The sequence below is a fragment of the Cydia amplana genome, chromosome 15 (assembly GCF_948474715.1).
Source record: "Cydia amplana chromosome 15, ilCydAmpl1.1, whole genome shotgun sequence".
Lineage (NCBI taxonomy): Eukaryota > Metazoa > Arthropoda > Insecta > Lepidoptera > Tortricidae > Cydia > Cydia amplana.
The window spans coordinates 4,298,066-4,326,064 of record NC_086083.1 but is presented as its reverse complement, the minus strand read 5'-3'; the positions used below and the strand labels follow the sequence as shown (position 1 = coordinate 4,326,064).

Genomic DNA, 27,999 nt, shown 5'->3' with positions numbered 1-27,999 from the left:
ATTTTAAAATGGCGAATCCATTTTATCACTTACCTACCTAGACTTGATCTGGTTTGTTGATTCTAGTAAATGAGTTTATTTCCAGGTACCTGAGCTGGCACATCCACTGGAAGTCAGTAACATTCTTGACGTTTTCATCGACGAGCATACGCGTCACGTCTCGCGCGTGCACCTCTATCACGATCAGGGCGCAGAGTACCTCTCGTTGGAAGTACGTCAGCTCTCCCTTCACTAGGGCACGGAGGCTGTCCAGCTGTGGGGAAAGAGTTAAGTGTCTCATACATACCGGGTGGGGCCTGTAACACGAGCAAATAGTTAAGACCAGGGATGTTGCGAACATCCGCATCCGCAACCGCGGAACATCCGCATTATTTTCAACATCCGCATCCGCATCCGCAACAGCATAAAATCGATGCGGAGCTTATGCGGATGCGGATGTCGAACAAGTCGGTACAGGAACGTCTTAGCGGCGGCGTAAGTGCTAGGTAATTTCGTCATTACCTATAACGAAATCGTCTAGATCCAGAAAAGTCGGCGAAGTTACTGTTTATTAAATATAACGCACCTATATTCTTGCTCAAATACTAAACGTTTGGTTTTTTTTAATAAAAAAATACTAAAAATTTAATATTTGACGTTTTCTAAGTACCTAATCTTGACATCCGCATCCGCATCCGCATCCGCGGATGTGAGCCTTTAAAAATCCGCATCCGCATCCGCATCCGCGGATGTCAAAAAATCTGCATCCGCAACATCCCTGGTTAAGACATCGATTGTACAGTCGACGTCAAAGAGAAATTTACAGCCAAAGTAACAAAAAAATGTTTACACGACCTAAATGCTATGACAATAAAGTCGTGTAAATAATTTTTTGTAACGTTAGTCGTAAAGATCTCTTTGACGTCGACTGTACTCCTCAAACGATGATACTTGTTCAATAACAAGTTTGAGGAGTACAGCGTACAGTCACAGGGCGGACACGCCATACATCAAAAATGATTTGCGTTTATATGTGTGCGCGGCACGTATGTACACGCGTCATTGAATTTCTGACGGAATCCTAACGGAATCTCAGTAGAGCGACTTACGCACACATCCATGTCGCGGCCTGTCGCGGGCGAGGTAATCCGAATCGGGGCGGGGCGGTGCGTGTCCGTTCTGTATGATAATACTATTACTTATTCTGTGGTACAGTTTAATCTGGTATTGGCCCTACCCGGTGGGCAACTGCGCAATGTCCGACGGTTCCAGGTAGTTCGTAAGGCGCCTTTACACTCCAACCGTCTTTCCCAGTAAGAAAAAGGAAAATGCTGTCACGGTGGATGAACCTTTGCTTGTATATGATGTACATTAGAGGAGAGACTGTCACCAATCCCAAAGATATCATCTTCCTCCAATATTAACTTACCATCCTCAAGTTCTCATCATAGAACTGATCCATCCTGAACTCGCTGATGGCATTTTCTACCCCCGCAGTCCAGGCGGTTTGCGAGCCAGCTATCACCACCTGCCCCGGCCAGCGCAGCACCCATTCTGAGCGCGGGAGCCTCCACAGCTCTTCAATACCAGCTACTAGGGTTAACCGGACTGGACAAGGATTTCAATGTTACCTCAATCAAGAGTCAAGATAATAAAATGATACGGATTGATGGTCTTAGAAATCGGAATCGTGAGATTATTTGCAACATATCTGTATTTATTCAAGCTAAATGTAAGTCCCCAATCCACATTGCGCCAGCGTTCGGGCACTGGACTTCCCTGAATGATACTTACTGCTATGCCTCATGGTATCCTCAAGCAACAGCAACCACTGCTCAACGTTGGAACTTGGGTAAAATTGATACTTGAGGTCCACGATTTCGCCTTCACTCGAATGCATTTGCGTGATTTTCAGATCGTATTCAAATGTGACCTGCAAACATTAAGATTAAATAGTCAGAATATGATGGAATAGACTGTTGCAGAGACCATATTTACCTTGATTTCTGAAACAGCTTCTCAAATACGGCTGATCTTCTATCGGAAGAGAATCACAGGCTTTCAGAATTTTCAGATCCATGTAGGTATCTGTTAAAGCCTCGCGCCTCTATTTTTCTTCTACTACGTCTAGAACTAACATCGTCTAACCTATAATACCACTGACCCTGGCAATATTCTCGAAGCACTTCCTCAAATGAGGCTGCACCGCCTTAGGATTGCGCGACTGCGACAGAATCTCCAACAGCTCGTCATCGCTAAGGAAGAAGAAGCGAGGGAACCGGACGCGTTTCAGCTCCATGTATTCGTTGAGGCCTCGCGACACCACTGCTAGAAGATGCCGGGCTTCAACAACGCTGTCGTACATCCGCGTGTCCGGACAAATTATCATAATCTGTAACCAGACCAAGACGAAACGAACACGTAAGACCGAGACGAAAGTCCATCAGGGTCGTATAATACAAAGCTAATGGCTCCTCTACACGATGGGCCAACACCGGCCACTCCAAGGGACGCAGCCATGCGGTAGAATGAGATAGCAATATCACTTGCTCCCTCTAACGCATAAATGCGTCTCTTGGAGTGGCCGGCGTTGGCCCATCGTGTAGAGGAGCCGTAAAACCTCATATTCGCTTTGTATTATACGACCTTTATGCAACCAAGTTATGTCAAAAAGCATTGCGAAATTTTAGTCCGATCTACTAGGTATGTTGTGTCACGCGATTCTGCCAGACGTGCCACGCGAAGGCCGATTGATGCACGCGAACTGATGAAAGTGATGAATCCCTCAAAGTGCTGTGTTAATAGAATAATGAATGAATGAATATATTTATTTCGTGTAACACATGGACACATTTTTATTAGTAGAGCTTACAGCTAGGGGATTAGTAGGTACAAAAATTTAAAACAACACAACACTGATGGGGGAATGCAATCCCTCACAGTGCGACAAGTAGGGACAGTCAACCCTGTCTGCAATCATTCGAAGGATGCTGTTGGGACTGCCACGCACACGGCGCACCAGAGATGCTGCGCGCGCACGCATGGTAGTATAGAAACAATCCACGTACGCCGTTGAGCTACAAAAACGAGGCAGCCCCATCAGCACCCGGGACGCATTGTTGTACTGGACCCTAAGGGCCCTATATGCCCGTTGCGTATACTGCGCCCACAGATTGCAGGTGTAGAGGGAAGTGCAAAACGCCTTAAACAAATAATACCTTATTACAAGCAGCAGCCGCTGACATTATGCGTCTCCAAATTCTCTCCATAGTGTTATATTTTTTCGCTTCCATTGGCAATTGGCGAGATATGTCTTCTGAAGTGAAGATCGGCTCCAAATACATCCACTCCCTTTTCAAACAAGATCATTTTAGAACAATGTTTTTTTAATTATATAGATATTTAATTAGAAGCTTTTATCGCTGACGTAGTTTTCTTTCCACATGCAACTAATACTCATCGAGACAATTCTAACAACCCCAAACACAATTCGTTTGCGTTGTTTTTTCAGAGTTCCCATGGTCACCTCCTGTCTCCATCATTAGATCAGCTACATATCTATCTCGCTCTATCTCTCTATCTATCTCTATCTAGCTCCATGTCATCATAATATTGCATTCTCATCCGAATACGTATGTTATGGATGCAAAATTTCAGCTCAATCAGGAATCGGAAATTGAGTCAATTTAAAATTTGAGTGAGTTGAGTGTGGGTTAAAACCAACTATTAACTAAGGTCAACCGAGGTAAATGCGTCACTTGAGGTAAATGCGTCTTTTAAAGATTTCTTCTAAACTGAACATTTTAGAACTATTGCAACCCTCTCTGTTTGAAGTGTGGTCACTGAACTTTTAATGCAGACGGATATAGTTATATCTTGCGTTCCGAAGATATCTTTAAAATACGCATTTACCTTGATTGACCTTAACATATTTACATACTTACATTAACAGGGCAAGTTAAATAAAAGCTTGTAAAAAGCAACTCACTTCTGGCACTCAATCCACTCGTCAACGAATCTCTGCGTCTGATTGAGTTTATCGCCCCACTCCTGAATCCTCAGTTCAAAAGCGGCCTTGAAGGGGCTGAAGCTGAGCTGCTGGGTCTGAAGCTGGTGCTCATCCAGCAGCTGAAGCGTCTCATCAGCAATTTTCATAATGAATGTTCCTGGAGAAATGTGCCAATAATTACTAAGAACAGAGGCCTGTGCAGGTAGATGACCTACTGGTGCTAATAGTGGACCCTAGGTAAAAGGTATGGTGGTAAGTCAAGTATTCCCGGGAGCAGATGGTCGGGTGCGCATGGTTGAGCTGAAGACTAAGTTGAGGCGTTCGGCAACACGCGTAACGTTGCACGAATTCCAATAGTAAATGAGTGCTGAGCCAGCACTGGGGTGGGGAATGTAGGCGACGGAGCTACCGATACCCATATCTTAAGGGGCCCACAGATTACCAGTTCGCCGGACGATATCAGCCTATCTGTTAAACGTAAAATGTGATAGTTCCGAACTACTGACAGGCTGATATCGTTCGACGAACTGGTAATCTGTGGGCCCGTTTAGATTTTTTTCTACTCCAGCACTTAAATGTGTCAATTAAATGACTGACAGTGATATCTAAAGCAATGTCATTTGAATGCTTTGTCTATAGGCTCATAAGATGACTGCTAGCAGTCATCTTATGAGTATAATACAACTGCTTTATTTTTTTTAAAGATACAAGTTCCGATCATCTTGATTGAAAGAGGTATGTTTTCATTTACAATAATAACTCTTTTTTTTTTTAAATAATAACTCTTTTTTTTTTAAATAATAACTCTTTTTTTTTAATAATAACTCTTTTTTTTAATAATAACTCTTTTTTTTAATTTTTTTTTTTTTTTTTTTTTTTTTTTTTTTTTTTTTTTTTTTTTTTTTTTTTTGCTGCAGCTGTCATAGAAAAAGTAATGTATGCAACAGCTCATAATTGGGTCTTAAAATTCTCGGGTCTTTTTTTACAAAACTCGACTACGTCTCGTTTTGTAACTTCGACCCTTGAATTTTAAGAACCCTTATTATATCACTGTTGCATAAACTACTATTGTAATTTTGTGAATTTAATTTTAATATGATATGAATCTGGAGGATGATGTTGTGTGTTGTGTGGTAGTTGTGCTGCCTGTTCGATGGCATGGAGTCGAACGCCTATGAAGATGACCAGAGTAATTTTTAGGTAAGTTCCTGCGAAAGTATATAAGTAGTCTGATGATTAAAATGAAGGAAATAAAACATAAATATGTATCAGTATTCTTATGACATCACGTACAACGTTTCAGGCGGCCTATCCAAGGTGACGATCGCTTGCGCTTCGCTATCGGATCCCTTTGTATCTCTCTATCACTCTTCCATATTAGTGTGACAGGGACTGTTGCGTTTTGTTCGCTACGTAGCGTTAGCGATTGGCATGTTGTCTACGTGGACAGGGTCTTTTCTAATCCTAAAGGCCCACACGCGGTCAACTTTCTATATCTAACATCTGATCAATCGCAAGGAGTTCCTTTATCCATGAGAGGAGCCTGAAGTCCGGTAAAAAGTAAAATGATGATTGTGATGACTGATGAGGTAAGAACTTACCAGTATTCTTATACGGCGTCAATTCTATGATCTTAGTGGCCCACTCGGCCTGCATCTTATCCAGTGACTGCTCAATCACGTACTCCTTGCTGGCCAGCTCTCCGATCTCCGCGATCAACTCCGCATGCGCGGCCACGCCCTGCTTCAGGCACATCGTGAATGTCTGCTTTTCGTTCATCGTTACTGTGATACCTGGTGAAGACAATATATTTGAAGTATCATATGTTACCATTGTAGGTAAAATCCGCGCCAGTTCATACTATTTTTCTTTCACCGCTCTCACCGCTGATGCGGACCGCACTGCCGGATGTCCTAATAGTTCGCTTGTAAGAGAGCTTAATTTTTTAGGGTTCCGTACCCAAAGGGTAAAAATGGGACCCTATTACTAAGACTCCGCTGTCCGTCCGTCCGTCCGTCCGTCCGTCCGTTTGTCACCAGGCTGTATCTCACGAACCGTGATAGCTAGACAGTTGAAATTTTCACAGATGATGTATTTCTGTTGCCGCTATAACAACAAATACTAAAAACAGAATAAAATAAAGATTTAAGTGGGGCTCTCATACAACAAACGTGATTTTTGACCGAAGTTAAGCAACGTCGGGCGGGGTCAGTACTTGGATGGGTGACCGTTTTTTTGCTTGTTTTGCTCTATTTTTTGTTCATGGTGCGTGGCCCTCCGTGCGCGAGTCCGACTCGCACTTGGCCGGTTTATTTGATCAAAGGTTTACCAACAATCTAAATCAGAGAATCTTGAGAGCCATATCAAGCTCAAGATAATGTATACTGACCCGCTCTCTCCATAAATTCATTCCAATGCCTTTCCTTCATTCCGGGATTCCTCACGGCTTGCAACACAGGAACAAGCGGTCTGAATTCATCAATATCATCCTGTAATACATTTTATCTACATTACATCGATGAGTATTTAGAAATAAGTTAGGACTGAATACTTGAATACATTAGATCCCTCTATAAAGAGAAGCGCTGGTGGCCTAGCGGTAAGAGCGTGCGACTTGCAATCCGGAGGTCGCGGACGCGGGTTCAAACGCCGGCTCGTACCAATGAGTTATTCGGAACTTATTTGATATTTATCAGTCAGATGGCAGTCGCTTTCGTGAAAACTACGCCAATTCCTGGAACTAGTTACCAAGCGAACCCCAGGCTCCTGAACCGTGGCAAAACCGGGATAACGCGAGGAAGATATATGTATAAAGAGCACGCACCCGAATTGTAACAGCCACGTGCTGCACTTTGGGCATATCGGCGAATGTCTTTGTGCACTTGACTATAGTCTTGTAGTACTCGTTGATCAGCGGTTCGATGGTATCAGCATCGACGTACATTAGCGGGTTGTCGAACCAGATTTCTTTGGCTTTAAGGAAGTCTGTAAAGCCATGGTGGAAGAGTTTCAATTGACATATCATACATTAGTATTGAATAGATCATTTAGTCAGAGAATATGAGAGAGTTCCTTATATTTCGATCTTGATAGTTAGAGTCTGTTAGGAAAGAGAAGAGTCGTGAAATGTATGGGATTCATTCTACGACTCTTCTCTTTCCGCACAGACTCTAAGCCACCTATTGCTTCAAAAATCATTAAGGCTTTAATAACAAAAATATGTTGTAAATAAATGTTAATTCCTTAAGTATCTATCCTCATAAAGCCAACAAGAAATACCAGAGAATTACAAACCTGAAGCAGTGACCCAAAGATTTCTGTAGGGTTCGAACTCTTTGACTAATCGGTTGAGGTCCGTGTACGGCGTTACCGGCACACCAAACAGCTTCTGTCGCTGGTTCAATATCCGACCCCAGTCCTGAGAGTCCTTCATTGCCTTCCAAGCCTTCTTTATATCGTTTGCAATCTCATGAACCTGTACAATATTATGATATCCTTATGACTTCTGACCTTTTATTTTACTTGGGATCTGAACCATTTCTTAACAATAGTCTGCGATTTACAGACCTCGCATGCTCCGAGAATCAGAGGGCCTACCGCGAACCACGTTCAACGTGTTATCTCCCTGTCACACTTACGTACGAATTTACAAGTGCGACAGAGAGGCAACATGTCGAAGGTGGTTCGCGGTACGCCCTCAGAAGATGAGGAAGCGCAAGTGTCAGAGCCGCGCTCGTGCGCTTGGCGATAAACGAGGGTGCGTTTCGATCTGTCAAACATCACACGCGGAGATGTCCGTATCGTTCTAATAAAAATTTCAGCATACAAATGCTGATGCTGCTGAAATGCTGAAATCCAAATGCTGAAATGCTGAATCCGCCACCATCTGGTTGTCCAGATGGTGGCGGTGATCTATTCTTAACTAAGACAACACAGGAGAGATGCACAAAACATTAGACGCACCTTGGAAAAGTCACACTGCAAAGTGAGCTGCATACACTGGGCGTTAAACATGTCGATCTTATCTTGCAGTGTCTGCTCGTCCAACTGGTGCAGCTTCCAGAACTTCTCCTGTTCCTCTTCCAGAAAGTCAGTCGTGGTTACCACCTAAATAATCAAACGAGGAAACGTAGAATAATCAATAACTATTATTACTAGATAATCAGTATTTTGCGCCATTATTTGTTTCCGAGCGACAACAACCGGCCAGCAACGTGAAATTAAAAGCGAGACGACGTGTTGGTCGCGTGTAGTGTTGTAATAACGCTCATTTCGAGGTTTAAAGACTCTAACCCTTAAGACTCTCGAAGCTTAACGCCTCGAAGGCGGCAAATACGATTTCTTACATCCATACGCGTAAAATAAATAAATACTATTCTCAAATATAGACGAGTCTTGAGGGCTCGAGTCTTTAAGCCTACAAATAAGCGTTATTCACAACACTGCGCGTGGTTCACACCCCGCTCCCCTCACCTACTATACAGGTTGCGCTTGAGACACTTTTCATTGTTTGGTTTGCCTTCTTCTCTATATGAAGTAATAATAACTCAATGAGAATAATACATAATGAGAATAATACGTGATGACATGCAGTAGGGCGATCACTCCTCTGCATTATGATTATAACGTAGGGGGGCAACTGGCTACGCGAGTATCATCCGTCCGAGACCTAGGAGTACTCGTTGAACCGGACTTGTCCTTCAGGACTCATGTTATAGGCATATGTAAGAAAGCCTACAGAAACTTAGGGTTCATATTGCGTCAAACCAAGAATTTCCATAACACCACAGCAGTAAAGGCTCTATACAACGCCCTAGTTAGGAGTAGATTGGAAAGTGGCGCACTTATATGGAATCCATACGAAAGTAAATATATTACGCTAATTGAAAAAATACAGAATAAATTTCTTAGGCACCTTTACCTCAAGAGCTATGGGGTATATCCATTTTACCCGTTGATGTACCCAACACTTTTTGTCCTTGGAATGGTTGGGTACATCAAGTTAGAGGTGAGAAGAAATTTAGCACTGGCCACATATGTTTTTAAAGTATTAAGGGGGATAATACACAACCCGGAAGTACTGGGTTCGCTGGGACTGTTGGTGCCTCGAGGGCCTCGACGGCGTGCGCCACGCCTGTTGGAGCGCCCGACTGCGCGCACTAATTTACTTGCCAAAGCGCCCATTGTCAGGGCAATAGTAATATTGAACGAAGTCTCCGCCAAAATAGATATATTTAACTGCACTCTGAGTGAATTCACAAAGATAACAAGCCGGCAATTATGTTATCTGCCAAATATTTAGTTATAGTCTGTTTTTCACTGTAATATTTTTAAGTGTGTTAATTTTTTGTCTTTATGTAATACATATCACGTATTGGATTACTCTGTAAAGTGGTATTGTATAGTTGATTATAAAATAAAAAAATAAATGTATTTGTGAAAACAGAAGACGCATGAGACACTTTTTTAAAGCAGATCTTTGGAAATAAAAATATTATATTAATAGCATTAATTACTCGTATAGAGTGCAATAAACAGCAGCTTAATGAGATGATGCAATTTACCTGTTTTGTGATGTTTAGAGGCCAACCGATAGATTCCCATAAGGCTTTGAAATCTTCATTTTCCAATGGCGTATAAAACACGTCTAACACTTCGTAATCCTGCAACGAAAACAACGAATCAGGACTTATACATGTACGCAAAGAGTAAAGTAAGTATATGTAATGTACGTGTACACCCCCGTTTCTACAAATCTTCTGGCTTAAATCCCTCCCTCCGCTCCATCCATCCCTGTGATGACTTCGATCAGACATATTCCTACTTGTTGAAAATTATAATTTGGTATATTATTACATCTATATTAGTAATATTAGCATATGTATATAAAATTTTAAGTAAGTACCTACCTACTGTTGTATTTGGGCATTTCTATTTAACTTATGGGAAACACTTTTTTCTCGTAAGGATCGAAAGAGCTCGTGATTCTGAGTGGAAATAATATAAAAAATCCAAAAACTAAAATGCAAGTTGGGGGTACAACTTTAAAGTTAACAGCCATAGAATTTTTCATCGAGCGTGGTCGTGTCGCCGGTGGTACATACGAAGTTACACGAAGTTTTGTTTTATTTATCAGACCGCGGCGATATGTGAGCCCGATTTTGTATGTATTAGGCCCACTTGCACCATTCCACTAACCCCGGGTTAACCGGTTAAACCATTAAACAAGTGTCAAATTGTACTGGAAACCATGGTAAATCCAGGCTTAACCGGTTAACCCCGGATTAGTTTAATGGTGCAAGTGGGCCTTATTATATCAGTCTACAGAGGTTAGAAGGTTAAATAGACATGTCCATTTCTAGTACATATTACCATCCCCTATACATTTGCACATCATACCGTGTGAACTTTCTTCATGATATCTTCCTGAGTCTTCAGAGCGAATGGTATGCCCTCCATCCACTCCCTAATTTCGAAGACATGTTCAATGGTATTCGGTTTTTCCCCTAGCTTCCTCATAATGTTCTTATACGCTTGTATTACGTCCTCCACGACATTCTTCACCTCTTCCGCCCACATGGCCAATAAGGCCTTCATTATATCTGACCTCTTGTTTACTAATATTTGCTGTGTAAATACAAAGAGTGAAATTCAAGAAAAACTGGTAGAACAAGGCCCCAACCAAGTTGTAAAGATCTATTGCAATAAACTTATATCGACCGGGATATGAACCGTGATTACCTTTTGAGCTCCCGATATTTCGACGCAGTTACATGCATCTTGTTCACGGGTAAGGAAATATCGGGAGCTCAAAAACAATACAAAAGGTAATCACGGTTCATATCCCGGTCGATATAAGTCTAGTGAAACTAACCGTGAATCATTCAATACTGCTATTGCAATAAGTTTGAGATTGCTCATACTTGCGTGATGTTTAAACAAATTTGTGCTCTGAATTTTGTACCATTCCCACCGACCGGCTAGAGTCGGGCCGCGCCGGAGCGCATTTTTTATCTGACTACATTATGTAGGTACGGCAGAAGCGATGCAGTCCGTCCGGAGTAGGGATTGCAGAACCGGTACTGTTTAAAAGAACCGGGATTTTCGGTACCGGACGAAAATGGAACCGGGATTTCCCGGTATTTTCGGTACTTTCGGGACTGCCTTCAAAAATCAGTTTTCTTATCAATTTTCAGTAAAAAAAAGCATAAAACGCCCACGAATCTTTCTTCAAACAATAAAAAAGTAGCACAGTGAAGGTACACACTTCTTTTGTACCATAATATGTGTCTTTAAGAGTTTAAGTCACACAATCATTAATATAATTTGTTTTTTTTTTCCTAAACTACATGACATTTTTACTATCTTTGTTGATTGGCAAAAACTGAATTGTGGCTCAGTAATATCATTTTTTTTTTTAATATGTAAGACGTTTTGTGAAAAAGGATAAAAAAAAATTGATAATTTTCGCATGCGTTCAAAATGGGCTGTGGACCTTCGAACATATAATAACAGAACTACCAATACGACAAATCAAGAAATTATAAAAATATCATTATCACATGTGAGTTTCTTATACCGTGTTTGAATTTGAATTAAAAGTAGTATTTTATTAATTACAAAATTGTCTCTATTTTTGCTTCTAGTTAGTATACCAATATAAAATAACTAATTGTTCGTATAAAATTATTTATCGTACAAACATTTATGCCCGTAAAGTATCAAATTACGCAATTTTATATTGTCGGCATTGTCAAACCCATTGACTTTTTTTTAATTTATTTTAATGTAGTGGTCAGCCGTAAAAGTATTACCATCAGCCTTAGATTGATAAAATATACATATTTATTTTCTTTATAAAACATATTTCATGCTATGTAACAGAAAACAGTCAAATATTGTGCCGGAAATTTTAGTCCCGAAAATCCCGGGAGTACCGGGATTTTAATTTTGAAATCCCGGTTCTTTGCTTGGCTCTAAATCCCGGGAATTCCCGGTACTTTCGGTACCGGTATTTCCCGGGAGCAAACCCTAGTCCGGAGCCGGTCGCATTCGCTAGGAGCCGACCGGCTTGCGGCCGTACAAATGCGAAATGCGCGCTGACTACGCCCGCCCGTTCGGTGGGAATCGTTCTTTTGACTGCTAATATGGAGGTCCGACGTCCAGCGCTAGTATAATTAACCTTTTCGACGCCGTGTCAAACACAAAAGCTGTCACGCTGACGCCACGTCACCGAAGTGTCAAAACTGAAATTGAACTTTATGCATATGAACGTAGGTGTATGTGACCGATTAATCGGTCTTTGGCGTTGAACCTACGGTGCGGATATATCGGTCATTGTCGTCCAAAAGGTTAAACAGCAATAAAATTATAAAAACCTTCAATGTATCAACATTTATAGCGAAAGGTCCGATGTTGATGTATTGCGGTAACCGCCAGATCAATTCTTGTTTGGCGTCGTAATGGGTTTGAACCTCTTCGCGGATTTCTGAAGCTGAATGCTTCTCCTGCCGATAATTTCTAGAACACGTATTGCACAATTATAAACTGCGTAATTAAACTCAACTGACCTTTAAATAGATTGGGAAGCGTTTATCTCCGACCCAGTGCGAGTCGGACTCGCGCACGAAGGCTTCCGTACCATTACGCAAAAAACGGCAAAAAAACTCACGTTTGTTGTATGGGAGCCCCACTTCAATATTAATTTTATTCTGTTTTTAGTATTTGTCGTTATAGCGGCAACAGAAATACCTACATCATCTGTGAAAATTTCAACTGCCTAGCTATCACGGCTGATGAGATACAGCCTGGTAACCGACGGACGGACAGCGAAATCTTACATAGTAATAGGGTCCCGTTTTTACCCTTTGGGTACGGGACCCTAAAAACGGTGGTATAAGAGCATTTTGTACAAAGTTTGCTAGGATTTGAGCAATTAAACAACGTTGAAGGCGTCCGCTAGCTGGCGCGGGTCCACGGAGCGGACGTACACACGCGGGTCCCATCATTGTAGGTAAGAAAAAGCGGCCAAGTGCGAGTCGGACTCGCCCATGAAGGGTTCCGTATTTAGGCGATTTAAGACGTATAAAAAAAAACTACTTACTAGATCTCGTTCAAACCAATTTTCGGTGGAAGTTTACATGGTAATGTACATCATATATTTTTTTTAGTTTTATCATTCTCTTATTTTAGAAGTTACAGGGGGGGGGGCACACATTTTACCACTTTGGAAGTGTCTCTCGCGCAAACTATTCAGTTTAGAAAAAAATGATATTAGAAACCTCAATATCATTTTTGAAGACCTATCCATAGATACCCCACACGTATGGGTTTGATGAAAAAAAAAATTTTGAGTTTCAGTTCGAAGTATGGGGAACCCCAAAAATTTATTGTTTTTTTTTCTATTTTTGTGTGAAAATCTTAATGCGGTTCACAGAATACATCTACTTACCAAGTTTCAACAGTATAGTTCTTATAGTTTCGGAGAAAAGTGGCTGTGACATACGGACGGACAGACAGACGGACAGACGGACAGACGGACAGACGGACAGACAGACAGACATGACGAATCTATAAGGGTTCCGTTTTTTGCCATTTGGCTACGCAACCCTAAAAAAGAATTTGGGGCGGAAAATACTTACTCGACATATTCTTCTATATCCAAGTTATACAATTCCGTATAACATTCATATTGGCGCAAGTAAGCGTTCAGTGGTATAATGGACTTGCGGTAAGCTTTCAACAAGCGCTCCCTATAGTCTACAACATTTGGCTCCAATAAACCTAGAAGGAAGTTAATCAATAAACCCGTAGTTAGTTCTTATCCGTGAACAGTCAGCAGCAGAAGTTGCTAAGCGGGCGATGTGTTCAAAATTACCTTGACACGCTCATATTCTCTCAACAATAAAGTCGCGCCAAGATCATTTTGAACACCTCGCCCGCTTAGCAACTTCTGCTACTGACTGAACAAGATGCATGTAACTGCGTCGAAATATCAGGAGCTCGAAAACAATACAAATGTCCATGTCCCGGTCGATATAAGTCTAGTGAAACTTACCGTGAATCATTCAAAACTGTTATGAGTTAATAGAAATTGAAAGTGTCCACCCATTATGTGCCTTTCCACCGGAAAAGGGTCCTTATGCACAATGGAGCCCTTTTTTAATGGAAAGGTCTTTTTGCACATTAAGCATAAGCGCCGTCTCCATATCGCGCGGCAAGCTATCGAACATTGGCTCGCGCGGCTGCCGATATTCGATTCGATTATATATTATAGCCAATGTTCGATAGCTTGCCGCGCGATATGGAGACGGGCCTATAAAGGACCCTTCTCTAATGGAAACGATGTTGTGAAAGGAGGTAAGAAATGTGAACCAATGGATGTGAGGAACAGCTCCTTATCGAAGACCAGTCCGGTCATAATCATGGGATGCACTTGCGGAATGAAGTGACAGCGGTACAGCATCTCACGGAATAAGCGTTGAATCACGACCTGGGAATCAAAATAATTCAACCCATTAAGGCCCACTTGCACCATTCCACTAACCCGGGGTTAACCGGTTATACCTGGAGTTACCAATTGTTACCAGTACAATTTGACACTGGGTTAACAGTTTAACCGCTTAACCCCGGGTTAGTGGGATGGTGCAAGTGGCGCTAATTTGTACAGTCGCGGACTTTAATTGTTCAGCTATTTTAGGGTTCACTTTACTTTGGACATTTCATACCGTTAGTATTGACAGTCAAATTAGCTTGAATCCTGAATGAATCAACAATTTAAGTCTGTGACCGCACCAAATATTCCCCATTTTAATAATACTTGGTTGAGCCAGTAGCAGAAGTTGCTAATCGGGCCAGGGGTTCAAAATGATCTCGACGCGACTGTGTTAAGAGAATAAGAGCGTGTCAAAATAATTTTGGATACCTCACCCGCTTAGCAACTTCTGCTGCTGACTGTACATGGTTGAGCCAGTAGGTAGCAGAAGATAGTGAGAGGGTAATAAAAATTAGAGAATGGTCAAGTATACGAGTATGTTGATATTTATTTGGGGACATACTAACCTCAAACTGCGGCGGAGGCGTGGTATAATACGGTCCATCGGCATTCAGCATCAGAAAGAAGTAGAACAACGTGACGGTGGGTGACCGGAACGGCGTGTTGATCAGGTCCGTGGGGTCCCACTCCCAGTCATCGTCGCAGATGTATGTGCAGAGGCAGGGCGTCTCGCACATGTAGACAAACATCGCCATTGATTGCTCAATGCTGTACCGGAGCGCGTACTGTGAGGACATGGAACAACTAAACTTCTCATCATCTTCCTCGCGTTGTCCCGGCATTTTGCCAAGGTGCGAGCCTAGGGGACCCTTTGACAACTACCCACTGACAATCCAACCTCTAGACTGAGCTTCGGCCTATTCTTTCATGAAACCGATGCTGCCAAAAATACGGGGGTGCGGGGGGGCGAGGTGAGCGAATCCCGTGCCGTGATTGGTCCGTTCAAAGACACGGACCAATCACGGCACGAGATTGACTCGAAGATGGAGTAACTCTACCGTATGTGTGGCAGAGGGGTAGCGACTATGCTATGTCTAGAGGTTGGATTGTCTGTGCAACTACCTAATCCCAAGTATTGGCGAAGACACTAGCTTTTACAAAAGCGACTGCAATCTGGCCTTCCAACACAGACGGTAAACTAGGCCTTATTGGGATAAGTCCGGTTTCCTCACGATGTTTTCCTTCACCGAAAAGTGAAGGTTTTTTCTTCAAATTTGTCATTACACAAAATAATGCCCTCCAGATCAGATGTCTCTACCGCTGCTGCAAATTTTAACCTAAACTGATCAGACGTAATATGACGATAATAATTGTGCTACTTTTTGATTATCGTCTCTAACCTATGTTTGCGAAGTATTTAAAAAAATCCAACCCCTCACCTGCATGCGAAACCTCACAAGTTGCATGAACCTGTTAAGTTTGCTGACTCCATAATACTCCCATTTCTTCTCGTAAATATTGAACCAGCTGTAATGTTATTTTGAGGACTTCAAAAGTGGTAGGGATATAAATTACTAACTAATTTTAAGAAGAGGCAAACAAAACCCCCTTTTAACACCCTTTTAATACCTTTACTTGTAACTACTTATAGGTACATCGTTATTTTTAGCATTAAGCATTAGAAAAATGTAAACTTGACGTGTCTTTTTACTTACTCAATGTTTTTATCATATTTACGTAAATAAACAATAGGTACAATAATTATCCATACAATCACAAGCAATGAAAACGTGTTAAACTGTACCTATAAAATATCCATACGTCCCTTTCAAAGCAAGAGCGACAAGAGAGCAAAAGAAAATAACTTTATCAACAAATAAAGGAAATGTTACCCTTTTCCGACATCTCTGAATGACATACGTATAGCGTGCGCCGTGTTGTTCAACCACGTTATGTTTAGATATTTCAGCATCTACGAATAATAAGTAATGGCAACTGTCAAAAGTTTGCATAGATGGCGCCATCATAGCTTGCCTCTTTTTCTATGAGATTTGGCTTAAAGAGCGGGCATCCAGGGCATTAAAAAAACAAAAATTTGACACAATCCTAGGGATTGACAGGGCAAGCTATGATGACGCAATCTGCTAAATACTTCGACCGGCCAACCCCATTACGCGTACGCATTTAAGACAACTGAATTATTTGTTACTTTTGTTAGTAACACACACACACACACACACACACACACACACACACACACACACACACACACACACACACACAGAGAGAGAGAGAGAGAGAGAGAGAGAGAGAGAGAGAGAGAGAGAGAGAGAAAACACTATTAAAACTTTACCATGGACGTGCAATGTTGTTGCGCAGCATCAAACTCAGCTAAACTGACGTTTCTTCCATAGTTACTTGTGAAAAACAGCATCGATTCCACCTGCAATGGCTCGACAATTAAATTTGAAAACAGTCAACAAAAACTGTGAAGTGCCCTCTGGAAGTAATAAATTAGAGATGCCAGGTGATGATGATGATGATGAAGATACTCCTGACATAAGTCAAAACTATCCGCGCACGCTCGTACTTCCGTAACGTAAGTACTTAACGTAGGGCTTAAATACGTTTGAATTATTTATGTTTTGCTAGGCGTGGCTCACGCTCGCTACAAGGTAAATACAAGTACATGCGGCCCACACCAATTTCGGTGTCTAGCCATAGTAGTTACCGCGCACCGTTACGGAACGGACGCCTGCTCGCGCTTGCGCCACCTAGCGGATAGACGCGTTTTATTAGAGAGTGAATCTTCTGTACCTAGTACTTTTATTTATTCTGTGGTTTTACCAAGGACGGTTACCTTCAAGCATTCGTCGACGACCAAATGTATGCAGGACACACCCTCCGTGAGAACGAACAGTGAGTACCACTGGTTATATTTCATTCTGCCTTGGAAATCGTCCATCACACATGGATATCGTCCTAAAATTGTGACGCAGATGCATAAAGTCAGCAGCAGAAGCGGCTAAGGGCCACCATTCACTAACCCGGGGTTAACCGGTTAAACGGTGTTACCATGGTTACCAGTACAATCTGACACTGGGTTAACGGTTTAACCGGTTAGAGGGATGGTGCAAGTGGCGCTAAGAAGGTGAAGTGTTCAAAATGAGAACATTTTGAACAATAAATATATAACTAAGTGGAGACGCCTTGTCTGTAATTTCCTGTACAAAACAGTCTGGCGATTATTGCGAGAGAGGGGCACGTCAAATATATGTATACCTATAACGTAAAAATAGCCATGTCAGATAAACGTCAGTCCATACAATGTGTATGACCATTGGTCATAGTTTCGACAGGGGGGAGCGCCTGTTAATGGCTACTCCGTAAGTTATATCCTCCAAGGGTGACTGACACTTGCTAACCTGCGGAAAGAGAATAGTCGTGGAATGAATGGGGCCCAATACATTCCACGACTCTTCTTTTTCCGAACAGGCTCAAACATGTTGATAGGATACACCAAGGGCCGCAAGTGTAGGTATCATGATAACACTGACAATCCAACCTCTAGACTGAGCTTAGGCCAATTCTTTCATGAAACCGATGCTGCCAAAAATACGGGGGTGCGGGGGGACGAGGTGAGCGAATCCCGCGCCGTGATTGGTCCGTTCAAAGACACGGACCAATCACGGCACGGGATTGACTCGAAGATGGAGTAACGCTACCGTATGTGTGGCAGAGGGGGTAGCGCGACTATGCTATGTCTAGAGGTTGGATTGTCTGTGCATGATAATGACAATAATGTGGGTAGGCTAAGCTTAATATGAATAAAGTATATGCTCGGTAATGGTCGTTTGTCCATCTCCTGGCATGGCGCAGTCGGTAGGATTCATACATACGCTCCCACGGGGACCATCTATTCTATCTTATTTAGGTACTATAATAATTGGCAAAGTTCACACTTCACGGAAATGTATATAGGTAGAAGGTAGAGCTAGATTTTCATAACAAATAGATGAAGTTGAATTTGTCAAGCGTTGTGTTTAAAATCGGTACTATAGGTAATAAATATCATGGCAATAAAAGTGGCACCAAAAGAAATAACTATTATAAACGTACCGTAATCAGGGACAGGAGCTACGTAATCTTTTGTTGGCACTCTTATGAAACTATACAAGTCCTTGAACTTCGTTATGGTGTGGATGAATCTCATTTTCCCTTCCATCTTTTTGTATGTTAGATAAGACTGAAATTAAAAAAAAAGCGGCCAAGTGCGAGTCGGACTCGCCCATGAAGGGTTCCGTATTTAGGCGATTTATGACGTATAAAAAAAAACTACTTACTAGATCTCGTTCAAACCAATTTTCGGTGGAAGTTTACATGGTAATGTACATCATATATTTTTTTTAGTTTTATCATTCTCTTATTTTAGAAGTTACAGGGGGGGGACACACATTTTACCACTTTGGAAGTGTCTCTCGCGCAAACTATTCAGTTTAGAAAAAAAATATATTAGAAACCTCAATATCATTTTTGAAGACCTATCCATAGATACCCCACACGTATGGGTTTGATGAAAAAAAAATTTTTGAGTTTCAGTTCGAAGTATGGGGAACTCCAAAAATTTATTGTTTTTTTTTCTATTTTTGTGTGAAAATCTTAATGCGGTTCACAGAATACATCTACTTACCAAGTTTCAACAGTATAATTCTTATAGTTTCGGAGAAAAGTGGCTGTGACATACGGACGGACAGACAGACGGACAGACGGACAGACAGACAGACATGACGAATCTATAAGGGTTCCGTTTTTTGCCATTTGGCTACGGAACCCTAAAAACACACATAATATAGTTTACCAACACACAGACAGGGCTATATAACCGCAAAAATCGAAGTGAGTCAATTGCGGGCATTTTTCTCTGTCACTCTAATTACGTCTTGATTAGAGTAAAAGAGAAAGATATATATATCCCCGCAATTTGCGAATTTCGGTTTTCGCGGTAGACCTCATCCAGTTGCCATCAGATTTATCAGTGTAGGCAAGACGCTTAAAAATGTCTGAACACAATCCTGACTTTAGTGGTACCTATTCATTATTAATTTTCTTTTTACTAAGCAGTAACGTCTGCGAGCGAAACTATTTTTTTAATAGGGAGTATTACTGCAATGTTTTGCCGCCAAAGTGAAGCATTAGCGCCTTTAGTAAACCATAGAGTAACTTATACACATACTGTAACTGTTTTTGACAAGTTCACAGACAATTAACCTTTTAACCGCCATAGAATACGTCATCGAGCGTGCTCGTGTCGCCGGGGGGTACGAAGTTACACGAAGTTTTGTCTTATTTATCAGACAGCGGCGAAATGACCCCGATTTTGTATGTCTTATATATCAGTCTACGGCGGTTAAAAGGTTAAATATGACATCGATACATCAAGGCGGTTTGTTTATAAAGGGCCTACCGGGAAACGCGAAATCGAAACTCAGCTACAGTCTGTGCGGAAAGAGAACCCTGAAATGTATATATACTGGGATCCAATACATTCTACGACTCTTTCCGCACAGACTCTATCTGCCTCTTTATCGCTCGAATATACAAGAGTGATAGAGAAGACAAAATTTCGACTCTCTCGTTTGCGGTTAGTGGAAGTGGCGCCCCCTACGCAGAATCAGGCAGAGTTTCACGTAATATTCCCTATTCAAGGAAAAATTTGTTATTCAACTGTTCAAGTATTATTGAGAAATTAGACCGCCCTGTTAAAGCATTTGATGGTCTGATAGAAAAGTAAGAAACTACCTAGATGTAAGATTTATTTGCAATGCCCTAACAGGGTGCCATGTGTTCTCACAACCTTTTACTGTACATATAGATGTACCATGGTTTCGCAATAAAGAATTCTATTCTATTCTAAGTTAAGCAAAACGTTTACCTCATCTTGGAGCTCTTCCAAGTGTACCTCGTCACACTCACGGGCTTGCTTATGGACCCGCACCATTTTGAGGATCCTCGGCATGAAACGCGGCGGCATGACCGGCAGCCCGTCCAACGCCAGGCAGTCCAAAAATAAATAGAACCTGGAGTACGATTTCAGCTTAGTTCAGTGTTAATAAATTTAAAAGTGGAAAAATTACTGTCTTGGGTGAGACTTGAACTCACGGCCTCTGGATCGATACTCCAGCGCTCTGCCATCTGAGCCACCAAGACCTCATCCATAGTCAGCAAATCTTTCCACCATATTATGGGTCAAGGGGACCGTAGCGACATCTACCGTAAGAGTGTTACACTTCTTAAACGGCTACCGGAGTTCCAAGTCATATTGGAAATTCACCAGTTACGATGTGCTACCCATACTAATTTTAATTTTTAACAAGTACAAGACAGTAATTTTTCCACTTTTAAATTTATTCTAAGCTTAATAGCATCGTTCGCAGACGTTTCTGCTTGTTAAAAATTAAAATCAGTGTTAATAGTCAGAGAGTAAAGCATTGGAGCATAATAGAGTAAAGCATTGGTTTTGCGATAATAGAGACAATGGCCTTTGTTTGAAAGATTAAGGCTCGAAGCGAAAAGTTCACCTCAGAAGAGCCGTACTATAATTCAGTACTAATAGCCTCAACGCTCTTTTCTTTAAAGGTTCCGTCACACAGGCGCGTTTTCCGCGCGGGGCGTGAGCATTTTATATGTAAACGCGCCTGTGTGACTCATCACCGGTGGAGCTATATGTCTTCGTGATACCTATAGTTTACAAATACTAAATACTTAATAATATGGACGATGATACCTAAATCCCTAGCACTTAACACCTTCACTATTGCCCATAGAAAAAAATACAATCATGAAGCAGAAGTGGCTAAGCGGACCAGTTGTTCAAAATTATCTGGACACGCGACTTTATAACAGCGTGTCCAGGTAATTTTGAACACCTCGCCCGCTTAACAACTTCTGCTGCTGTACCGACTGTACCGAACCTTAAATTGTTGTCGACCTCATTCCGCAGGTCTATAGCAAACTGGACTCTCATTACAAACGTCTCAGGGTCGTCAGCCTTAAACATCAATCGGATTCGAGGAATACTGAAAAAACAATCGTTGGTAAGCTATGACAAATCAGTTCCAACTTGAATTTAAACAATTTAAGAGGTCACAAAATATACACTACATAAGTCCTGAAATAACATGGAGGACAACTATTAACCTTTTCGACGCCGTGTCAAACACAAAAGCTGTCACGCTGACGCCACGTCACCGAAGTGTCAAAACTGAAATTGAACTTTATACATATGCACGTAGGTCTATGTTGCTCTGTGATATGTGACCGATTAATCGGTCTTTGGCGTTGAACCTACGGTGCGGATATATCGGTCATTGGCGTCCAAAAGGTTAACTAACTAATCATTTTGGCTCAGCGATCCAAAGAGAATCTTGGCCTCCGAAACGAGAGCGTGCCACATGTCGCTATATTTAAGTTAGTATAATGCAAACATACTCGTATCGTCGTTTACTTCCGTCCAACGCCATAACGTGCCATGTCATCGTTGTTTCGTTGTAACTGTAAGCTGCAACGTTAATCCACTGTAAAAAATATAGGTATCAGTAATTCACTTTGATATCAGATACAAATTGACTGCGTTTCGAATCACTCTTAAATCGGAACACTTTTAAACGAAGTCAGAATAAGTATAATAACCTGCATAAGTACCTAAGTATAGGACTTCCGAACGAATGAAGTTTCGGGTAGAGTATAAAAAACCGGACAAGTGCGAGTCGCCGAGGATTCCGTATTTTTTAGTATTTGTTGTTATAGCGGCAACAGAAATACATCATCTGGGAAAATTTCAACTGTGATAGCTAGCACGGTTCGTGACTTTCATGAGATACTTACAGCCTGGTGACAGACAGATAGACGGACAGAGGAGGCTTAGTAATAGGTTCCCGTTTTTACCCTATGGGTAAGGAACCCTAAAAAGTACCCTACCAATAATTCCAAATCACTGACGTGGTAATGGAATACTCCGCAAAACGGAAACGTCTTTTACCAATTTCTTGTGAAATTTCCAAAGAAATCCGAGGAGGCACCCGACTTTTTGGAAACCATCCGGATCCTGCACATCTGTATTTCGAATAGGAAAGGTAGGAAAGGAAGGAATAGGACTTGGGGCGGCGTCTACGTGACAGAGGGTGCGATCCCCGTTCAGGTTCCTACTTACCCCGGCTACACACGTTAACTATTAATCGTAGCGATTAATCTGTGCAGTCCGATTTGCGCAGTTTTATCTACCGTGTGTATGACAAATCGTTACGATAATCGACAACGATTTGTCATACGTAACTATAATTACGTGTGTAGCCGGCATTAGTCCAACAGATATCGCTTGCCATCCAGCGCGGTAATGCCGCTAGTATCTTTGGCACTTTTGGGCTGGGTGGGGGTCGGAATGGGGCTGATACTGTAAGTAGGATTGTGTGTTAGTAGTGTGCTTTTTTTTTAAAGTTAGTTTTAGTGTCTTTGTTTGGTTTTTTTTATGTCTTTTATGTGCATACGTTTTGTTTTAGATTTTAAGTATTGACATGTGTTTTAGTGTAAATAAATAAATAATAACATAAAAAAATAATAGGAAAGTACTAACATCATAGATATTGTTGAGCACGTGGATCAGATCCCCTGTAGTCTTCGTCTTGCCATCCAGTTTGGGAATGAACGCGAGCGCCGGACACGGATGCTGTTCGCCCTCTATCATCCCGAGAGCAAGCCACTCATCTGGAATTCTAGAACAGTAATTACGATAACAGTTTTGAATGATTCACGGTTAGTTTCAATAGACTTATATCGACCGGGATCTTGGAGGATACAACTAAACGGAGTAGCCATTAACAGGCTTTCCCCTCTGTCGAAAATAGGCGGCCAACGGTCATACACAATGTATGGACTGACGTTTATCTGACATGGCTATTTTTACGTTACGCATACATTTGACGTTCCCCTCCCCCGCAAAAATCGGCAGACTGTTTTGTACAGAAAATTACAGACATGGCGTCTCCGTTTGATTATATCCTCCAAGACCGGGATATGAACCGTGATTACCTTGAACAAGATACATGTACTTAACTGCGTCGAAATATCGGGAGCTCGAAAACAATACAAAAGGTAATCTAATCACGGTTCATATACCGGTCGATATAAAGGGGTCCACTGATTAACAGTCCGCCGGACGGTATCGGCCTGTCAGTTCGGAACTGGCAACTTTTTGTTCTAACTGACAGGCCGATACCGTCCGGCGGACTGTTAATCAGTGGGCCCCTTAAGTCTCATGTAATTACGATAAACGGAGCAAAGGAATAGGGTAGTTGACTGCTTAGTCAAATCAGTATCTTTTTTCGAACTGTCAAAACGATTAACCACTATGGAATCTCTATGAAATACAGGATAAGGACGTCACGGTCAAGTTACCTACTCTTTATAGTTCTTTCGGATTTATTAAATAGAAATTGTGTCTAAAAATAACTGCGGTCTAGGTTTTTCTAATATTTTTTTAGTGCTTTATTTGGTCCATGGTGTGAAATAATTTATTTTAAATACAGGAAACATCCCTATTATGCAAATTGCGAGGATCTTTCTCTTTTACTGCAATGAATCGCAATTTGCGAAATTCGGTTTTCGCGGTAGCCCCTCTGACTTTAACAAGGCTTCGTGATACATATAACGCAATTTGTATCTATAGCCTATTAGTCTACTAATGCGGGTTTTTAGTTTGAGGATCCGATCTCAACGATCTGTTGGATAGCAATGCCCAACTCGTCGTTATGTACAGTCTGCTACAGAGATAACTGACCCCCCTTGCATCTATCTCTGCAGCTAACTGTACTAACAGAAACACTCTATTGACTACGACTGAACCATATATCCTTGCAATAAGGTGGATTATCAGTTAACAGTCGGGACGCTTTGTTGATCGTTTGGCTATTAAGCCCGCTCCACACTCGTGCGCGATCCCGGCGCGAAGCCGCGAACGCGAGTGTGGAGTCGATTTTCACAGACAGCGAAATCAACTCCACACTCGCGTTCGCGGCTTCGCGCGCGATTCACACACATCGTCTGGACTTTATATGATGGGTTCTGACCTACCGCGAACCACGTTCGACGTGTTGCCTCTCTGTCGCACTTGTAATTCATACGTAAGTGTGACAGGGAGGCAATCCTCTCTGGTGTCTCACCGGCAATCAAAGTCAGTGTTATCGAATATTTCCAAGGGTAGCCTCGGGAATGGACTGTGGAGACTGTAATGCTGCTGGTCAGTGATCGGATACTCCGAGGGCGGCAGCAGCCAATATGGCTGTATGCCTAGCTCGCGCAGCATTTTCTGCAAAAAATCGTTGATCATTAACCGTGTCATCAATTTTTTTAAAGCCCCCTCCACACTCGTGCGCCAATCGGGTCTCTATTGTTTCCCAAATAGTTTTAAGCCATAATGTATTTTTTGCCCGAATTTTCGTTAGTCTCAATTCATTTGGTTCAGAAACGCGTCACTTTTAAGAATAAGAATAATAAAACAAACCTAACCTATCTATAGGATAACCTAACGAAAATCCTGAAATGTTAACGGTTTCAGTTTTATGACTAATGATAATATGACAAACAATACATTATGACTTAAAACTTTATGAGAAACAACGGGACCCGGCGCCAATCGCTGCGCAAAGCCGCGAACGCGAGTGTGGTGTCGATTTCGCTGTTTGCGTAAATAGACTTCACACTCTCGTTCGCGGCTTCGCGGCGCGATTCGCGCACGAGTGTGGAGGGCCCTTAACGTGTGGCGTATGACACGATAGGCGTGTCATCGTTATTCTATAGCGCAACGCCTGTCGTGTCATGAAATAATTGTTCGCCGCCACAGCCAAAAGTTTTCGAAAATGGAACACGCAACGAAACGGTTAAGCTAGGATTGGATCTAACTGAAAGTATTATACTAACTCTAGATCTAGATTATGGAATAAAAAGGAACTGTTATATATTATTATTAAATGAAGAGCGAGTTGATAGGTAGGTACACAATATAAAAGATTATCCAAACGATACTACTATGCATATTAGGTACCTATATACCTAATTGAACTCATGCTAGTTCAGTCAATCAAGTCAATGTCAGTACTTTTTGTACCCAGACTGAGTTTGACTGAAATAGAAGACACGTTCGTAAGTTTCCGGGAAAATACGATGGAAAATAGTTATGCACTATAGGTGTAGTTCTATTAAACAGGCTTACCTTTATATTAGCAGCCAAGAATTTTCTACGTAATCTTTCGATTTTGACCAATCGTGGCATATCTTTCGGCAATACGATATTAAGAAACTGCAGCTTCGGGACAAATGCTGAGAATGGGAATTGCTAAAATGAAGAAAGATATATCATTATCACTACGGACTATAACCGCGAATATCGAAGTTCGTCAATCTCGGACGTTTTTCTCTGTTACTCTAATTACGTCTTAATGGGAATAAAAGAGAAAGATCCCTGCAATTTGCGAACTTCGATTTTCTTCGACACGCTCTTATTCTATTCTCTTAAAAATAAAGTCGCGTCAAGATAGTTATAACATGAACATTTGACATTTTTTAGTTTTTTTTTTTTTTTTTTTTTTTTTTTTGTTTTTGTTGAATTGACTCACTAAATTATATTTGCATATGCCAATCTCATTACCCATGTAAATAATGTAAAAAAAATGTATATAGTTAGATAATAAGAAATTATTTCGTACGCCAAAAGGCACATCATGGCTGTTCCTTAGAATATTAAGTTATAATCTATTTATGTACCTGTGATGAACGAATAAAGAATTGAATTGAATTGAATTGAATCACTTTGAACTTTGAACACCTCGCCCGCTTAGCAACTTCTGCTGCTGACTTAGGTACTACTTTCAAACGCCTTACAAAAGGACGCTACGGTCTAGCGAGTGCGTGCGTCACTGCGCCTACAAGAAATATTATAGCAATAATATTGCTATGGTAATATATATATATAATATATGGTAGTATAGTAATGGTAGTTTTGTCAGACACCACTAATTAAACATCGTTACCGGATAAAGCAGTACCATAAAATCAACAGATAGTACCTACTATAGTTACAGTCATCATGAAATAGGATAGTGACAGCCAAAGTGGCTAAATACATATGGCTAGGTACATATGTTTACTCACAACGCTCTCGTCTCCTTGGTAAGTGGTCCACCGTCCTGGAGGCAGCAGCGTCCTCGGTTTTTGCGGTTTCGGCAGGGACACCAACATTGGCGCCAGAGCAGATGTTTTAGCCTGCCAAGAGAAGTAAAGTTGGCCAATAGCCATACACACTAGGGTACGCCTGCGCAGTTTTGCCTGTTCAATTCTGAACAGTTCAACTGCACAGTCGAAGCTGGTTAGAAAACTGCGCAGTAGAAAACAGTGCGTAGCGTATGTGGCATTAATTAGGGCTACGTTTTACCTGTGCAGTTGAATTAACCTTTTACAAAGTTTCTTATAGCGACATTTTCATTGCGTGGCAATTAGCGAACATCATGCGAACATAGTATGGTATGGTTACGGCACTTTTTTGCCAAATAGAAATGACGGGGCTAACGCAATATTGTAGCTTATATTGATCTTTCACTCGTTTTTACGAATGCGGATGCCATGAAAACAAAATTACACGTTAACTAGACTAATACCTTTAAACGAGCAATTCTTGTTTATTTATATATTTATTTATTTATATATATATTTCGGGGATCTCGGAAACGGCTCTAACGATTTCGATGAAATTTGCTATGTGGGGGTTTTCGAGGGCGAAAAATTGATCTAGTTTGGTCTTATCTCTGGGAAAATGCGCATTTTCGAGTTTTTATATGTTTTCCGAGCGAAGCTAGGTCGGGTGATCTGGGTAGATATTTTATATTTACAAGAGCATACTCCAACCAAAAGCTTGTGGGAAAACTGACCTGTAAAATTAATTTCATCCTTTTTTTGCCACAAATTCCTTTCTCCTTTTCATCTTTTATTAAGTCCGATACGAGTTCCGAATAATATCCCCGTTTGGGAATAGAATCCCTTGTTTGATTGTCGTAAACGACATCTTGCTGTCCGATTTTCTTTCTACGGCTGTACATAATTATAAAGTATTCACTTCTACGTAATAGCACTTATACTAATATTATAGTTATTTCCAAAATAGAAAATAATCCATAGTTTTTGAGTTTACCGACATTTTTGGAGCAACGTCTAAGGTTTTTTTTTCTAACGAACGTCGAAGTCGAACGAAACCACCCGCCAGTTAGCAATAAAAACTTTAACAGACGGGCGTACCGAAACGTCATTTTGGTCCGGTCAAAATATTTCTTTCTCGCTCTCATTTATATCTATGTACGTCCTTAACAAACATAGAAGGTATACTTGGTCAACCAGATCTTGACAGTAGAAAAAGGCGGCAAATTTGAAAAATGTAGGTGCGAAGGGATATCGTCCCATAGAAAATTTGAATTTC

The 27,999-nt window shown here is 41.3% G+C and overlaps 1 protein-coding gene across 1 annotated transcript in view; it reads right to left on the bottom strand.

Moving 5' to 3' along the window:
• Window positions 1-27,710, bottom strand: part of LOC134654506 (dynein axonemal heavy chain 1-like) — a 69,025-nt gene extending 41,315 nt beyond the window's left edge. Inside the window, exons 1-30 of the mRNA XM_063509952.1 lie at window positions 27,458-27,710; window positions 26,685-26,795; window positions 25,747-25,869; window positions 24,698-24,843; window positions 23,113-23,251; window positions 21,972-22,057; window positions 21,455-21,559; window positions 20,416-20,560; window positions 18,603-18,729; window positions 17,344-17,465; window positions 16,837-16,926; window positions 16,376-16,455; window positions 15,923-16,010; window positions 15,050-15,268; window positions 14,363-14,480; window positions 13,630-13,771; window positions 12,367-12,508; window positions 10,388-10,615; window positions 9,553-9,651; window positions 7,952-8,095; window positions 7,283-7,463; window positions 6,813-6,973; window positions 6,378-6,477; window positions 5,590-5,781; window positions 3,968-4,145; window positions 3,198-3,330; window positions 2,144-2,371; window positions 1,774-1,912; window positions 1,409-1,587; window positions 90-253 (exon numbers count right to left, since the gene is read on the bottom strand). Of these exons, the coding sequence (XP_063366022.1) occupies window positions 90-253; window positions 1,409-1,587; window positions 1,774-1,912; window positions 2,144-2,371; window positions 3,198-3,330; window positions 3,968-4,145; window positions 5,590-5,781; window positions 6,378-6,477; window positions 6,813-6,973; window positions 7,283-7,463; window positions 7,952-8,095; window positions 9,553-9,651; window positions 10,388-10,615; window positions 12,367-12,508; window positions 13,630-13,771; window positions 14,363-14,480; window positions 15,050-15,268; window positions 15,923-16,010; window positions 16,376-16,455; window positions 16,837-16,926; window positions 17,344-17,465; window positions 18,603-18,729; window positions 20,416-20,560; window positions 21,455-21,559; window positions 21,972-22,057; window positions 23,113-23,251; window positions 24,698-24,843; window positions 25,747-25,869; window positions 26,685-26,795; window positions 27,458-27,625 (4,277 nt within the window). The 5' untranslated portion in view covers window positions 27,626-27,710. The remainder of the gene's footprint in view (window positions 1-89; window positions 254-1,408; window positions 1,588-1,773; window positions 1,913-2,143; window positions 2,372-3,197; window positions 3,331-3,967; window positions 4,146-5,589; window positions 5,782-6,377; window positions 6,478-6,812; window positions 6,974-7,282; window positions 7,464-7,951; window positions 8,096-9,552; window positions 9,652-10,387; window positions 10,616-12,366; window positions 12,509-13,629; window positions 13,772-14,362; window positions 14,481-15,049; window positions 15,269-15,922; window positions 16,011-16,375; window positions 16,456-16,836; window positions 16,927-17,343; window positions 17,466-18,602; window positions 18,730-20,415; window positions 20,561-21,454; window positions 21,560-21,971; window positions 22,058-23,112; window positions 23,252-24,697; window positions 24,844-25,746; window positions 25,870-26,684; window positions 26,796-27,457) is intronic.
• Window positions 27,711-27,999: the final 289 nt, after the last annotated feature.